This window comes from Pseudophryne corroboree, chromosome 2 (genome assembly GCF_028390025.1).
Source record: "Pseudophryne corroboree isolate aPseCor3 chromosome 2, aPseCor3.hap2, whole genome shotgun sequence".
In the NCBI taxonomy this organism is placed as follows: domain Eukaryota; kingdom Metazoa; phylum Chordata; class Amphibia; order Anura; family Myobatrachidae; genus Pseudophryne; species Pseudophryne corroboree.
Window position 1 is genome coordinate 904,364,309 of NC_086445.1, and position 17,864 is coordinate 904,382,172.

At 46.6% G+C, this 17,864-nt stretch overlaps 1 protein-coding gene across 4 annotated transcripts in view; it reads left to right on the plus strand.

Moving 5' to 3' along the window:
• Positions 1-17,864, plus strand: part of CUX1 (cut like homeobox 1) — a 622,185-nt gene that overhangs the window by 295,474 nt on the left and 308,847 nt on the right. For all 4 annotated transcript variants that reach the window (XM_063956056.1, XM_063956058.1, XM_063956059.1 and 1 more), the window contains exons 7-8: positions 13,471-13,547; positions 14,099-14,165. In XM_063956056.1, coding sequence (XP_063812126.1) covers positions 13,471-13,547; positions 14,099-14,165 — 144 coding nt within the window. The remainder of the gene's footprint in view (positions 1-13,470; positions 13,548-14,098; positions 14,166-17,864) is intronic.

The following is a 17,864-nucleotide window of genomic DNA, read 5'->3' on the forward strand; positions in this document are numbered from 1 at the left end:
ACATCCTCCCTGCTTCGAGGGACTAAGGGGGGGGGGGGGGGGGTGTAGTGTCCGTCCTGCACTATCTCCGCTGACAGGACACTGAGCTCCTGAGGGGATCAAACGTTCCCCCGTCACAGTGGATCGCTCACCCCAGCAGCATGCCGCCACCCCCTTCAGGAGCCAGAAGATTTGTGGCGAGTTAGTCACCGGCCCCCCGGCAAGCGGGGAGCCGGTGTGAAGATGGCGGCAACAGGGTATGGAGCGCAGTACTAACTGTGCTCCAGGGCTCAGCGATACATGGTGCAGTGCTGTGAGGGGCGCCCTGAGCCAGCGCCTACACTGACCTCCAAGCCTGTCAGGGTCCCAGGTTCGCTGCCAGCACAATTCCACAGGCCAGTATAATCGTCAGAAGAGCGGGAAGACAGTGCCATTGAAGGGGGCGGAGCTTCTCCCCAGAGCAGACCCAGCAGCGTTCAGCGCCATTTTCCTGCCTGCAGAAGCGCTGTCAGCTAGAGCTGACCCTCCAATTCAACTCCAGTTATCTTGTACGGTACCAGGTGCTTGTAGAAGGGGGGGAGGCTGTAACTCTGTACTGTGCAACCTATTAAGGTGCACAGTAAGCGCTGGATAAGGGTTTCCCTGTATCCGGAAGCGCTGTGTGTGGATTGGCTCCAATCTCTGTGTCTCTTTTACCATTCTTAGGGGGGAAACGCTGTCTACCCCTTCCGTGTGTGTGTGTGTGTGTGTGTGTGTGTGTGTGGAATGTTTGTGGTCTCCATTAAGCTATGTTCATGGACTCTGTGTCATATGCTGCAGAGGATATGTCCTCTCAGGATGATCCCATTCCATGTAATCAGAATTGCACAGTGTTAGCGCAGGTCCCAGCAAGGTAGCCTGAGTGGTTAGCCTCTATTAAAAGTATGATTAATCAGATTTCTACTAGAGTTGCACAAAATGAATCTGCAACTCGTTTTTTTCAAAACTCTGACAGTTTGGTCCGGTCTGTTACCTCAGGGGCCCCTACTGCATGCTCCCAAAAACATGCTCTTGCCCAGATTATGCAAGATGACACGGATACTGATTCTGATGTGGCAGACGGTCATGGGGATGTGCTTAGGGGCCGGCATCTCTTGCTAAAGGGGTGCAGTTGATGATAGAGGCCATTAGAGATGTGTTGAATATTGCTGATACAACACCTGAGCAGGTTGAGGAGGCTTACTTTACTGACAATAACAAAGCCTTGCTAACCTTCCCTGCGTCTAAGGAATTAAATGCTATATTTGAGAAAGCCTGGGAACCCCAGAGAAAAAATTTCATATCCCCAGAAAGGTTCTGGTTGCTTTCCCTTTCCCTGAGGATAGGAAAAAATGGGAAAACCCACCCATAGTTGACGCATCTTTATCAAGACTCTCAAAAAAGATGGTTTTACCTGGCCCCGGATTTACCGCGTTAAAAGAACCGGCTGATCGCAAAATTGACACTGCGCTAAAATCCCTATACACTGCTTCTTGGGCGATACTACATCCTACTATTGCCTGTGCATGGATTTCCAAAGCAATAGTAAAGTGTTCAGGCACATTACTTGAGGATTTGGATACAATGGATAAGAGTGACATTGAATTGCTTTTACGTAACATTCAGTATTCTTGCAGGATTTATGGTGGAATCCATGAAAGACCTGGGTTCGATGGCTGCAGGGATATCTTCCATGTCTGTCTCAGCTCGTCGAGGACTGTGGCTGCGCCAGTGGTCTGCCGACACGGAATCCAGGAGAGGTGTGGAGACCCTACCCTACACAGGTCAGGTTCTCTTTGGGGAAGCGTTGGATGCGTGGATTTCCACGGCTACAGCGGGTAAGTCACCTTTTCTTCCCTCACCTGCACCTGCTTCGAAGAAACCTTTTTCTTCTTGGCCTTTCGGGCTGTTAAAACAAGAAAGGCCAAGCCATTCAACACCTTCTTTAGAGGAGGTCGGCCAAAATCCAAGAAACCTGCTGCAGCGGGTTCCCAGGAACAGAAGCCTGCTTCAGGTACGCCAAAGTCCTCAGCGTGACAGTGGACAGCGCGGCCTGGAGGTGGGTTCGGTGGGCGCGAGACTCAGGCATTTCAGCCACGTCTGGGTGTCGTCCGGCCTGAATCCCTGGGTGCAGATATTGTGTCCCAGAGATACAGGCTGGAGTTTCAAGATCTCCCTGCTCACCGATTCTTCAAATCAGGCTTGCCAGCTTTGCTGGCGGACAGGGCTATCATACAGGAAGCCATCCAGAAGTTGGTGGAGTCACAGGTCATTGTTTCAATTCCAACCCATTTGCAAAACAAAGGTTACTATTCGAACCTTTTCGTGGTACCGAAACCGGATGGTTCGGTCAGACCCATTTTGACCTTAAAGTTGCTAAACCCCTTTTTGAGGGAGTTCAAATTCAAAATGGAGTCTATGAGGGCGGTGATATCAGGTCTGGAGGAGGGGTAATTTCTGGTATCCCTGGATATCAAGGATGCGTAACTCCACATTCCGATTTGGCCACCGCTTCAAGCCTTTCTCCGATTCGCACTGTTAGCCAGTCATTTTCAGTTCCAGGCCCTGCCATTCGGCCTGTCCACAGCACCGAGGGTATTCACCAAGGTGATGACGGAGATGATGGTTCTCCTCCGCAGACAGGGGGTGAACATAATTCCGTATCTAGACGATCTACTGATAAAAGCATCGTCCAAGGAGAAGCTGTTACAGTCCATTGTTCTCACGACCCGCCTACTCAGGGAACACGGTTGGATCCTGAATTTTCCAAAATCACATTTAGAGCCAACATGGAGGTTGTCCTTTCTGGGAATGATTCTCGACACAGAAGTGTAGAGGGTGTTTCTCCCGGAGGAAAAAGCGTTGGTGATAAAAGCAATGGTCCGGGATGTCCTGAAGCCAACCCGGGTGTTGGTTTATCAGTGCATTCGACTTCTGGGGAAGATGGTGGCCTCTTACGAGGCTCTGCAGTACGGGAGGTTTCATGCTCAACCCTTCCAACTGGATCTCCTGGACAAATGGTCAGGATCTCATCTACACATGCACCAGAGAATTCATCTGTCGCCAAAGGCCAGGATTTCACTCCTCTGATGGCTACAATTACCTCACCTTCTGGAGGGCCGCAGGTTGGGGATTCATGACTGGATCCTTCTAACCACGGATGCAAGTCTCCGTGGTTGGGGCGCAGTCACTCAAGGGGAGACCTTCCAAGGACGATGGTCAAGTCTGGAAGTCGGCCTACCTATTAACATTCTGGAACTAAGAGCCGTCTACAACGGTCTTCTCCAAGCAGCTCATATTCTGCGAGATCGAGCCATTCAAGTGCAGTCGGACAATGTGACGACAATGGCTTACATAAACTGACAGGGCGGAACGAAGAGCAGAGCTGCAATGTCAGAGGTAACAAGAATCATCTTCTGGGCAGAAAAACACGCGTTGGCGCTGTCAGCAATCTTCATTCCGGGAGTAGACAACTGGGAAGCGGACTTCCTCAGCAGACACGATCTCCATCCAGGAGAGTGGGGACTCCATCCGGAGGTGTTCAAGGAGGTAACAGATCTTTGGGGTGTACCTCAAATAGACATGATGGCCTCTCGTCTCAACAAGAAGCTTCAGCGGTATTGTTCCAGGTCGAGGGACCCACAAGCCATGGCGGTGGATGCCCTAGTGACTCCGTGGGTGTTCCAGTTGGTGTACGTGTTTCCTCCACTTCCATTCATTCAAAGAGTGCTAAAACTCATAAGGAGAACAAAAGTTTAGGCAATCCTCATTGCTCCGGACTGGCCAAGAAGGGCTTGGTACGTGGATCTTCTGGATCTACTGCTAGAAGAGCAGAGACATCTTCCTCTTCGGGAGGACCTGCTGCAGCAGGGGCCATTCGCTTATCAAGACTTACCGCGGCTACGGAGGTTGAGCGCCAGATATTGGCTCAGAAGGGCATTCCGAAAGGAGTAACGTCTAAACATTACCATCGTATTTGGAAAAAATATGTATCTTGGTGTGAATCCAAGAAATTTCCTATGGTAGAATTTCAACTGGGACGGTTTCTCCTCTTCCTGCAAGCAGGTGTGGATATGGGCCTGAGGTTGGGATCTGTAAAGGTCCTGATTTCGTCCCTATTCATTTTCTTCCAGAAACAATTGGCTTCCATCCCTGAGGTTCAGACTTTTCTGAAAGGGGTTCTACACATACAGCCTCCCTTTGTCCCGCCTATGGCGCTCTGGGATTTTTACGTGGTTTTACCGTTCCTCCAATCGGATTGGTTCGAGCCTCTACCGGAGGTGGAGGTCAAGTTTCTTGCGTGAAAGGCTGTCACTTTGTTGGCCTTAGCTTCTGTTAGACGTGTGTGTACTTGATCTTCCATGAATATAGAGCTGAGCACCGGACACGTCCGCAGTTCCATCCGAAGGTTGTGTCAGCATTTCATATCAACCAACCTATTGTGGTGCCAGTTGCTACTGACTCCTCAATTTCATCAAAGTCCTTGGATGTTGTAAGGGCTCTGAAAATCTATGTGAAGAGGACTGCTCGTCACAGAAAATAGGACTCTGTTTGTCCTGTATGATCCCAAGAAACTTGGGTGTCCTGCTTCTAAGCAGACAATCTCTCGCTGGATCAGGTTCTCTATCCAGCATGCGTATTCTCCCTCCCGTTCTGGGAGCTTTGGCACATCCTCATGGTACTAATGTGGACCCCAGCATCCTCTAGGACGTAAGAGAAAATAGGATTTTGATTACCTACCGGTAAATTATTTTCTCGTAGTCCGTAGAGGATGCTTGGTGCCTGCCTAGCGCTTCGTGATTCTGCAGTGGTTACTTGGTTCAGTTCTGCTTAGTTCTTGGTTAAGTACTGTTTTGTTACTTGATAAGTAATGTTGTACAGCCGTTGCTGATGTTTCAAGCTAGTTAGCTTGGTTTGCCTTGTGTGTGAGCTGGTGTGACTCTCGCTACTATCTGTGTAAAATCCTTCTCTCAAAGTTGTCCGTCTCCTCAGGCACAGTTTCTAGACTGAGTCTGGTGGGAGTGGCATAAAGGGAGGAGCCAGCCGACACTCTAAAACTCTTAAAGTGCCAGTGGCTCCTATTGAACCCGTCTATACCCCATGGTACTAATATGGACCCCAGCATCCTCTATGGACTACGAGAAAAGGATTTACCGGTAGGTAATTAAAACCTATTTTCTCAGAGATTTAATAAATCTCCCCCTACCTGAGCAATGTGCAGAGACTACTCTCCGTGCGGCCTGCAGTGTAATGGATTTGACAGGACTTCAGACCACGGATTCCCTTGTTGGCAAATAATCGCTTACTTCCAGGGTCAGTCCCAGGTTTTAAAATGTCACTGAAAATGTTCCTAGTTTTCAATTACAACCAATTGCACAAAGAAATTCCTCTTGTTCAGCTTGTTCAATGCGATTCTTACCAGCCATTCTTATTCACTAGATCTTATGCTAAGATATACTGAAAAGAAAAAAAAAGTGCAAGATTATGAAATTCATTTTACATGACCTGGTGGGCATTTTCACTGTTCCAAGGTCTGCTCAGACAGAACTGCCTGCAATCTGCATCCGTGCCCCAGATCAGTAGCAATTTGTCCCTGGAAAATATTTTGACAATGTTGGCAACTGTGCATAACAGTAATTTATCTATTTAATACACTGAAAGCTCTGTATTAGTTACCGGTATATATAGTTCTGTGATGTGCTAACAAATATAGGACATTACAGTGTATCAGAGAGGAACAGCCCTTGAAATGAGTTACCACTCTCCAATTAAATCTTTATGCCATTCTACAAAATTCCAGAATCCTGTGCTTTTCATTATCATGTGAAGGGAAACAAATGTATCCTAACTGCAACCTTCAGCTAAAGTGTTTCTCAAACCAGTTGAAAGAATTCTCACTCCTATCCTTCCACCCTTACTATGGGTAATATTGACACTTCCAGCAACTGCTTATCTTCTACTTAGCAATTCAGTGATTCTGGAGTCAGCTGTACTGTGCTGTTTGATAAATCTGGACCTCTTTGTATCATCATACTGTACTAGTGTATAGCACTGTACTATTGTGTGCTGTCTGGCCGGGATTAGTATGAAAAACCGTCGGACGGGATCCCAGCCGTCCGTATGCCGACAGCGGGATACCGGCCAGTGGTATGTTGGCAGCATGGCGAGCGCTAGCATGCCCCTTGCTGGCACAGTGGCTCGCTGCGCTCGCCACAGGTTATATTCTCGCTCTATGAGTGTCGAGGACACCCATAGAGGGAGAAAAGTCCGTTGGGGCTGGGATTCCTACGGCAGGATTTCACCGCTAGTCGGGGCTCCAGCGTCAACATTGTGACATATAGTATCCCAACTAGCGGTATTGTAACCGCTTCCCGTCTGGCCCTTATAATACTGTGTTGTCTATACTGTGCTGTCTTGCCTTCCCTTGATTGTTATGCTGCGCTGGATGTGATAGCACTGTACTATTATGTACTGTTCTGCTCGGACCTCCCTGAAATATTATACTGTCCTGGATGTGAAAGCACTGTAATATTCTGTGCTTTGTTGACTGGACCTTTTATGTATCATTATCCTGTACTAGATGTGATGGCACTGTACTATTCTGTACTGGGCTGTCTGACCCTCCATACTGTACTAGATGTGATGGCACTGTGAAATTCTGTACTGTGTGGTCTGGATCTCCTTATGTCATTATCCTGTACTAGATGTGATGGCACTGTACTATTCTGTACTGGGCTGTCTGGTCCTCCCCATACTGTACTAGATGTGATGGCACTGTACTATTCTGTACTGGGCTGTCTGACCCTCCATTCTGTACTAGATGTGATAGCACTGTGAAATTCTGTATTGTGTGGTCTGGATCTCCTTGTATCATTATCCTGTACTAGATGTGATGGCACTGTACTATTCTGTACTGGGCTGTCTGACCCTCCATACTGTACTAGATGTGATGGCACTGTGAAATTCTGTACTGTGTGGTCTGGATCTCCTTGTATCATTATCCTGTACTAGATGTGATGGCACTGTACTATTCTGTACTGGGCTGTCTGGTCCTCCATACTGTACTAGATGTGATGGCACTGTGAAATTCTGTACTGTGTGGTCTGGATCTCCTTGTATCATTATCCTGTACTAGATGTGATGGCACTGTACTATTCTGTACTGGGCTGTCTGGTCCTCCATACTGTACTAGATGTGATGGCACTGTACTATTCTGTACTGGGCTGTCTGACCCTACATTTTGTACTAGATGTGATGGCACTGTACAACTTTGTACTGTGTGGTCTAGACAGTGGCGGATCTTGCCACGGGCAAGCAGGACTTTTGCCCGGGGCGCCGCCTTCCGGAGGGCGCTGGCGCCATCCAGAGGGCGCCGCACCGTGGCAAGATCCGCCACTGCTGCCCGCTGTGTCCCCGTCCGCTGCCCGCTGCCGTCCCCATCCCCGTCCGCCTCCTGAAGGGAACTAGACGCTATGCGTCTAGTTTCCCTTCCTGGAGAGTAACTTTGCTGAGCGGTGCGCGATGACGTCATCGCGCACCGCACAGCAAAGGTCCTCTCTACGAAGGGAACTAGACGCATAGCGTCTAGTTTCCCTTCGTGGAGAGGACCTTTTGCTGTGCGGTGCGCGATGACGTCATCGCGCACCGCTCAGCATTCAAGCAGCGCTTTTAATGTACAGGGGGCGTAATTGACCACGCCCCCTGTATTAGGCCACACCCCATTTCCTGCCCGGGGCGCAGAGCGCCCCTGAACCGGCCCTGGGTCTAGATCTCTATGTATTATATTGTACTAGAAGTGATAACATTGTGCTGTCTGGGCATTTTGGCCTAACTGTACTGTACTGTACGATGTGGGATGTCACCATACTATACATTCTATGCTACTTACAGTACTTTTTTATACTATTTGCAAGGACCTACTGTCTCTTTATACTGTGATCTGTGTAACAGAACCGGAACGTTTTGTACTGTCTAACTAGACTTTCCTATATCTGTACTCCTTCTTTATTGTGATACCTGGGCCTTGGTACCGCTATGTGATTAGGAATGCCATATTGTCAATTAATGCTGCTGTGAATTGGCGCTACCAATAAACAGCAGAATTTTTTTTTACAATGATCTGAATTGAATAAGAAAAAATAGGTCAAGCTCTTTTTTTAAATTGATAACTTTCACAGCAAACAATTTGCTTCTGAAGTTAACCACAAACATGGAACATTCTGTTCTATCACAGTGTCCAAATAAATAATTGTCCATATACCAGTTGCCTTTAATTGCTGTAATGTGTATGCTGAAGAAATTCAGTGACACATTCTCTGGCTGAAATACTGAGGAAGATAGTGGACAGGAGATGCTGGATGATAAGTTACTTCAGTGTTTTTCAACCACTGTGCCGTGTCACACTAGTGTGCTGCGAGCAGTAGTCAGGTGTGCCGCCATAGAAGCAGAGCCAGGCCCGCCAGTTCACAGTCACCACTGGGTCCCTGGAACGATCAATACTGGTGAGTCTAGTGGCTGCATCAACAATTCTAACTGTCTCTCTCAGACGCAGCTCAGGCAGTCCCCTATGGGAGGAGCTGGGGCGTGGCAGCACCATGCAACACCATTATATTTGAGTAGAAAAAAAAATGGTGTGCCTTGGCAATTTTGAATCTTGCTTAGTGTGCCGCGAGTTACTTTATAATTAATGATCAAATCATTCATAGTTTTACGTTTTATATACATATTCTGTTTTGTTGCCTGGGGGAAAGATGCAAAATGGTTATATGTACCAAATAGTAATTGTTTGCAGTTGTGTGATGATTACTGTGTCCATGACATTTATACCCCTTCCAGACATATGCCCGGTAAATACAGCCATGGCCAAAAATTTTGAGAATGATACAAGTATTGGTTTTCACAGAGTTTGCTACTTCAAAGTTTTTAGACATTTTTGTCAGATGTTACTATGGTATACTGAAGTAAAATTACAAGCATTTCATAAGTGTCAAAGGCTTTTATTCACAATTACATTAAGTTTATGCAGAGTCAATATTTGCAGCGTTGACCCTTCTTTTTCAAGATCTCTGCAGTTTGCCCTGGCATGCTGTTACTCAACTTCTGGGCCACATATTCTTGCCTAATCAATGCTTGGTGTTTGTCAGAATTTGTGGGTTTTTGTTTGTCCACCCGCCTCTTGAGGATTGACCGCAAGTTCTCAATTGGATTAAGGTCTGGGGAGTTTCCTGGCCATGCACCCAAAATTTTGATGTTTTGTTCCCCGAGCCACTTAGGTGAGCACTACCATCAGTCCTGTGTCATGCCAACAGTAAAGCTTCCTGAGACCATTCATGTATGGGTTGCTTCTCAGTCAAGGGAGTGGGCTCACTCACAATCTTGCCTAAGAACACAGCCATGAATAAAGAATGGTACCAAAACATCCTCCAAGAGCAACTTTTCCCAACCATCCAACAACAGTTTGGTGACGAACAATGCCTTTTCCAGCATGATGGAGCACCTTGTCATAAGGCAAAAGTGATAACTAAGTGGCTCGGGGAACAAACCATTGAAATTTTGGGTCCATGGCCAGGAAAGTCCTTAGACCTTAATCCCATTGAGAACTTGTGGTCAAACAAAAACCCACACATTCTGACATATGCCAAGCATTGATTAGGCAAGAATGAGCGCCCATCAGTCAGTATGTGGCCCAGAAGTTGATTGACAGTATGCCAGGTTGAATTGCAGAGGTCTTGAAAAATAAGGGACAACACTGCAAATATTGACTCTTTGCATAAATTTAATTTAATTGTCAATAAAAACCTTTGACACTTATGAAATGCTTCTAATTTTACTTCAGTATACCATAGTAACTTCGGACAAAAATGTCTAAAAATACTGAAGCCGCAAACTTTGTGAAAAACCAAAACTTTTGGCCACGCTTAGGGTGGCCAATCCCGGGATCTGGATCGGCGGGAACTCAGGATTTAGGCCAAAAAAACGTCCGGGATTGAAAGCTCCAATCCCTGGGATTGAGGAATCAAGCGTGCCTTTGTTTTTTAATGCCGAGCAGCGTTGAGGGTCCTCAGGACGCTCAGACGCTGTCCGGCTCCCTCCTCCCGGCTCCCCCTGCGCAGCGTGACATGCAGTCAAAGGTCACGCTGCGCAGTCAGACTTCCGCCGTCACCTGCTACCTAGACTGAAGGATGTCTCCCACCCCCGTTGTTTGGTAAGTTATGTGTGTGGGATGGGGTGGGACAAGAGGGGCGGACACATAGGGAAAAGCCAATCCCAAGATTGAAAAAATGGCTCGGGATTGGCCTTCCTAGCCACGGCTGTACATTGCTTTTGTCCTGGGTTTTTCAACCTTGGTATAACCACGGTCCCAGCTCGGAGAACCCCTTTCACACTACATTGTAGACGTAGGTTTTTCCTGTTTCAACCCTTTTCAGACATAAGTCGTGTCTGCTCTGGCATTCAGTGTTAAATCCTTTAAAAGGGACGCTTTTTTGGCTCACAAAAATGAGGTCATGCAAACTGCATGGTGACTTGTGTGCTTGGGGAAAGGTTGAGCCCCAGACAGCCCTGAGTAGCCAGTTAGCTCCTTCTCAGTACGACCTAGGTCTAAAAACCCGGATCATGCCATTCAGACATAAGTCGGGGCAATGACCCGAGTCGCATGTCTCAGGAATAACCCTGGTTAATTCAAGGGTCCTGGACCCAGGACTGTCAACCCTGGTCTTATTATTTCAGACATAAGCAGGACACAAGTCGTCTCGGCATGCCCAGGCAAATACCCAGGTTTTTGGCTATGTTTGAAAAGGATTTTACACACAGTGATGGCAGCCATTTTGTGGACTCTGCCAGTTTACCATAGAATTTCTCATTGTTGTTTGGTGAAGTCCCTACTAAATGCCTGCACTGTGTAAATTCATAATGTTGAGCCTTTAGTGTAATTTGTTTAACTGTGTTGCTGCCATACCAGCATCCAATGTCAAAATTAATGTAGGGGCATAAGGAATGAAGCCAGGCCTGGTGTTACATTTCTGACACTCCTCATTATAACTGTTTTATCATTATTGTTTTTAATAAAAGTTTTAATTAATCAGAGGTGGCTTGAACCTTATTGGAGCCTGGCGTGCTGTGCTTTGATACCGACACTATGAGTTAGTGACCGCTATATTTGAAGCAGGAATGACATAACATCTCCTGCATGCACTATTTGATTAGCGCTCTGCTTTCTCCGTATGTAGAGACTTTTTTTTTCCCCTCCTTGTCTCTTTTTATGTTGAAGCTTTTCTTGGCTCTAGTCGTACATAGTGTTTATGCGGCGGCGAGCACACCTGCTGGGAAATTCCTATATTTGTGGAACTCTTTGATGCAGTGAAAGCAGAGAGTTGGATTAAGTTGTACACCCTTTTGTGTGAGAGCTGAATATAGGGAAATTGCAGGGTAATTTGCATATATATCCTAATATTGGAACAATAAATGCACGTGACTAATTTTTAGCTACTTTCTTTCACACGACTTTACCATTATTACTGTTATTAGGATTGTTATAGTATTTTCTTCTTTTTTAACACTGCCTTTCATTGTAAGTAAGAAGGATTGCAAAAACAAAATGAGATAGTTGAAAATAAAATTGAATCTGGTATAAATAAGCACGTTCGCAAATTTATTTGGATGACAGAATTGAAGATGTTATTTTTGGGAGGGGGGGGGGGGGTTGCGTTGTTTTTTTTGTATTACCTCAGTGCATGTACAGTATGTGAGAAATTCTCCATAAATTAATAAATTATGGGCCCTACACACTGGGCGAGAATACTGTAAGATATGAACGATCTCGTTCATTAATGAACGAGATACCGTTCATATCTTTCAGTGTGGAGGCACCAGCGATGAACGATGCGCGGCTCCACGCTCGGGTCAGCCGTATCCGCCGTCGGTCAGCTCGGCGGCGGATCTATCAGTGTGTAGGGCCCATTACTCTGAAAGGGCTGTGCAGATCTATTTATGTATGTCAGTGTTATCTTTTACATATAAATAAATATTAACGGGAAGGGCTTGGACCGCACTCCCTAATGATAAACATATTAAGAGGTGCTACAATGCTGAGACTTCTAGTGCCATGCAGGAAAAAGATGAAACTGGAGAACATTCGACGTGTGAGCAGCAAGTACACAGATAGTCAAAACATATTTCATAAAGTCTGCAAATAACATTGAGCATAATTGAGGTTCTTAGCACATATTTAACTAAACATATGAGCCCAAGTACAGACTCAAAGTGAACCCCATCAGATGGGTTCCTAATATTTATTTTACTAATATATAAGTAACTGTGTATTGTAGACTTATACTGTATGTATTGAATCACAATTTGTAAAGTGGTGAAAGACCAGTTATACCACTTTCACACCAGCAGCTTTGAACACAGGTTATGAGCGCGCATAACCCGTGTTCCTGTGCGGTGTGAAAGGTACCAGGGGCAATATACCGGATTGAGCGACCCGGTATTTCAACCCTGCTATCGAGCAGGGTTGAACTCGTGTTCAACAGTGTGTGGACGGGCGGCGCTTGGAGATCATGTGATCTCTCAGCACCGCCCGCGCCGTGTCACCGCCGACGTCACGAACTCTGCAATATGCCGGGTTAGAGTCTGCAGTGTGAAAGAGGTATTAAGGCGGGTTGCACACTGGGAGCTCCCGTGTCATGCTCCCAAGTGCGATTCGCTTAAGGACGGTGTGAAAGTGGTATTAAAAATACACACAGCTCTGACTTTTTCAGAATCTGTGATTTATCATTGTACTCCTTTATCATAGCTATTGTCTGGATGTTATACAGACACATGCATAGTATTGGTTTTTATATTGTTCTTACATCTGAGGACTCCTTTACTATAGTATTTTTTATGCTTGCTGACCGCAGATGACCGTGATGTCCAATATTCTGATTGGAACATTATCAGGCCTATGGGTAAATCCTGTCTACTGGCTTGTGAGTGTCTGGTCATCTCCCATATGCATTAACAGACCAGTTATATCAGAAGCAATCCCGCATTCGCTTTTTGTCTAAGTTGGGTATCGATCCTGTCGCCGGGATCTTTTGCTGCACGATATCATTTTGTGCAGACAGTATACGTGTCTGGCTTTAGTGTATTGCTCTTTTGCTTCAAACACTAGAGTAATCTCCTATTTTGACATTTTATTTTAGTTGTAAAAAATAAATTATATAAGGATTTTGCAAGTGAGTATCATTTAAATCACTGGTCACACATGCATATTACTGTGTTTGAAAGAGTCCTTTCCTGGACTGGTGTAATAGTGGGGATGGATTTACTGACCTGTCCATAAATGATCCATTGCATTAATTTTGGGACCACTTTTAGCACGTTTAACAATCTTGCTGGTGATATTGCTGAGTGTGCAACCAGAATATCTCATCGCCAGACCCTTCTGTCAGGTAAAGTTGGTCTTTAATTCTTTCACTCTCTCCTTAGGAAGCTGCAAGAGACTCAGATGTCTACATCATCCAAGCTTGAGGAGACCGAACACCGGGTTCAAGTCCTGCAGACAGGTTTGAAACTTTATATTAATTCAGAGGTCAAGGCCGTATAAGGGAAATGCGATTTAGTGCCCAATTAGCCCTGATGCAATTAACAGCCGAAATTGGACCCACAATATCATGAAAACGCATGGAATTGGGGATAAATCCCAGATCCCATGTGTTTTCACGGCTCCAGTGGCTGCATATTGGGGCACGTGAAGCATAATACCTGATCAGTGCCAGTATCGGGGTAAAAGGATGCCACCATGGTGATCCTATTAGCAGCGGTAAAGTACCATTGCAGTATATATGTGTGATTTGCAGTCGGTCAGTGATGCATTTGGGTCGAGGTTGGCATCACTGCTTCACTTTGTGGTGTTGCTGGCTAAACTCCTGCACAGTGAAATACCTATGGGAGCTTGCGCCCTGCTTTATGTAGTCTTTTGCTGTGCAGAACACACAACTAAATAATGTAAGGTGCAGGCAGCAGCGCAGTGTGCAGATAGGGCGTGATTTAAAATATGTGCTTGATGCTTGTTATTAAAAAGTTGTTTCTGATGTAACATCTGTGTCTTCTGTAGCTTTGGACAAGTCTCAGGCAGCATTATTTGACCTGAAAACAAAGTATGATGAAGAGACATCAGCAAAGTAAGCTCCAAGTGATTTGTGCTTTTATTTTCCTTTGTTTTTTTTCTTCTTCTTTTGTTTGATTTCAATTTACCAGTAAAGGATGTTTAAATAGATATCTTTGTAATACTGCCACTATATAATAACAACAACTGGCCATACATGGGAAATCCTGTATTATTAAGAGTGCCTTATGATGGATCTCTGCTCATTATGTCCACACAACTGGTGAGTGACTGTGGCGGCCAGTTACACCCATTGACGCCGAGAGGGGGACGGGTAGTAATTACCTGGGCTTGCTGGAGGGGCTTGGCAGGGGTCCAGGTCCGCCACCCACCCCCCACTGAGTATACTTACCTTGATCCAGGAAGTGTTCCCTCCTCCTCCTCTCTGCAGCGCCATCTTCCCAGTGATAACTTCAGAAAGATGGTGCCACACAGTAAAAGCAAAGACTCTGGCACTGTGCCACAGTCTTTGCTCTCTAGTGCACATGCACCAACCTCCCCGAATGTCACTGGGAAGATGGCGCCAGCCGAGCAGGATGAACCCCCTTTTTCCGGATTGAGCAGGGTAAGATACCTCCCCCGCACCCACCTCCACCCTTCCTGATCTGAACGCCACACTCCTGTGGAGCAGTTGTTATTTATTTCTCTATCGTCCTAGTGGATGCTGGGGTTCCTGAAAGGACCATGGGGAATAGCGGCTCCGCAGGAGACAGGGCACAAAAAGTAAAGCTTTAGGATCAGGTGGTGTGCACTGGCTCCTCCCCCTATGACCCTCCTCCAAGCCAGTTAGATTTTTGTGCCCGGCCGAGAAGGGTGCAATCTAGGTGGCTCTCCTAAAGAGCTGCTTAGGAAAGTTTAGCTTAGGTTTTTTATTTTACAGTGAGTCCTGCTGGCAACAGGATCACTGCAACGAGGGACTTAGGGGAGAAGAAGTGAACTCACCTGCGTGCAGGATGGATTGGCTTCTTGGCTACTGGACATCAGCTCCAGAGGGACGATCACAGGTACAGCCTGGATGGTCACCGGAGCCTTGCCGCCGGCCCACTTGCAGATGCTGAAGTAAGAAGAGGTCCAGAATCGGCGGCAGAAGACTCCTCAGTCTTCTAAAGGTAGCGCACAGCACTGCAGCTGTGCGCCATTTTCCTCTCAGCACACTTCACACGGCAGTCACTGAGGGTGCAGGGCGCTGGGAGGGGGGCGCCCTGGGAGGCAAATGAATACCTATTTTGGCTAAAAATACCTCACATATAGCCTCCGGAGGCTATATGGAGATATTTAACCCCTGCCAGAATCCGTTAAGAGCGGGAGACGAGGCCGCCGAAAAAGGGGCGGGGCCTATCTCCTCAGCACACAGCGCCATTTTCCCTCACAGAAAGGCTGGAGGGAAGGCTCCCAGGCTCTCCCCTGCACTGCACTACAGAAACAGGGTTAAAACAGAGAGGGGGGGCACTAATTTGGCGATATGCTTATATATATATTAAGATGCTATAAGGGAAAACACTTATATAAGGTTGTCCCTATATAATTATAGCGTTTTTGGTGTGTGCTGGCAAACTCTCCCTCTGTCTCTCCAAAGGGCTAGTGGGTCCTGTCCTCTATCAGAGCATTCCCTGTGTGTGTGCTGTGTGTCGGTACGTGTGTGTCGACAGGTAGGAGGACGATGTTGGTGAGGAGGCGGAGCAATTGCCTGTAATGGTGATGTCACTCTCTAGGGAGTCGACACCGGAATGGATGGCTTATTTAGGAAATTACGTGATAATGTCAACACGCTGCAAAGTCGGTTGACGACATGAGACGGCCGACAAACAATTAGTACGGTCCAGACGTCTCAAAAACACCGTCAAGGGTTTTAAAACGCCCGTTTACTTTAGTCGGTCGACACAGACACAGACAGGGACACTGAATCCAGTGTCGACGGTGAATAAACAAACGTATTCCTTATTAGGGCCACACGTTAAAGGCAATGAAGGAGGTGTTACGTATTTCTGATACTACAAGTACCACAAAAGAGGGTATTATGTGGGATGTGAAAAAACTACCATAGTTTTTCCTGAATCAGATAAATTAAATAAAGTGTGTGATGATGCGTGGGTTCCCCCCGATAGAAAATTATGGGCGGTATACCCTTTCCCGCCAGAAGTTAGGGCGCGTTGGGAAACACCCCTTAAGGTGGATAAGGCGCTCACACGCTTATCAAAACAAGTGGCGGTACCGTCTATAGATAGGGCCGTCCTCAAGGACCAGCTGACAAGGCTGGAAAATATAATAAAAAGTATATACACACATACTGGTGTTATACTGCGGCCAGCGATCGCCTCAGCCTGGATGTGCAGAGCTAGGGTGGCTTGGTCGGATTCCCTGACTAAAAATATTGATACCCTTGACAGGGACAGTATTTTATTGACTATAGAGCATTTCTATATATGCGAGATGCACAGAGGGATATTTGCACTCTGGCATCATGAATAAACGCGATGTCCATAACTGCCAGAAGATGTTATGGACACGACAGTGGTCAGGTGATGCAGATTCCAAACGGCACAGTATGGCCGTATAAAGGAAGAGGACTTGTTTGGGGTCGGTCCATCGGACCTGGTGGTCACGGCAACTGCTGGAAAATCCACCGTTTTTTACCCTAAGTCACATCTCTGCAGAAAAAGACACCGTCTTTTCAGCCTCAGTCCTCTCGTCCCTATAAGATCATATCTGCCCAGGGATAGAGGAAAGGGAAGAAGACTGCAGCAGGCAGCCCATTCCCAGGAACAGAAGCGTTCCACCGCGTCTGACAAGTTCTCAGCATGGCGCTGAGACCGTACAGGACCCCTGGATCCTACAAGTAGTATCCCGGGGGTACAGATGGGAATGTCGAGACGTTTCCCCTTCGCAGGCTCCTGAAGTCTGCTTTACCAAGTCTCCCTCCGACAAGGAGGTAGTATGGGAAAAAATTCACAAGCTGTATTCCCAGCAGGTGATAATTAAATTACCCCTCCTACTACAGAAAAGGGGTATTATTCCACACTATATTGTGGTACTGAAGCCAGAAGGCTAGGTGAGACTTATTCTAAAAAATTTTTTTTGAACACTTACAAAGGTTCAAATTAAGATGAAGTCACTCAGAGCAGTGATAACGAACCAGGAAGAAGGGGACTATATAGTGTCCCGGGACATCAGGGATGCTTACCTCTATGTCCCAAATTTGCCCTTCTCACTAAGGGTACCTCAGGTTCGTGGTGCAGAACTGTCACTATCAGTTTCAGACGCTGCCGTTTGGATTGTCCACGGCACCCCGGGGTCTTTACCAAGGTAATGGCCGAATTGATGATTCTTCTTCGAAGAAAAGGCGTCTTAATTATCCCTTACTTGGACGATCTCCTGATAGGGGCATAGTCCAGGGAACAGTTGGAGGTCGGAGTAGCACTATCTCGGATACTGCTACAATCAGCACGGGTGGATTCTAAATATTCCAAAATCGCAGCTGATCCCGACGACACGTCTGCTGTGCCTAGGGATGATTCTGGACACAGTCCAGAAAAAGGTGTTTCTCCCGGAAGAGAAAGCCAGGGAGTTATCCGAGCAAGTCAGGAACCTCCTAAAAACAGTGCATCATTGCACAAGGGTCCTGGTAAAAATGGTGGCTTCCTACGAAGCAATTCCATTCGGCAGATTTCACGTAAGAACTTTTCAGTGGGATCTGCTGGACAAATGGTCCGGATCG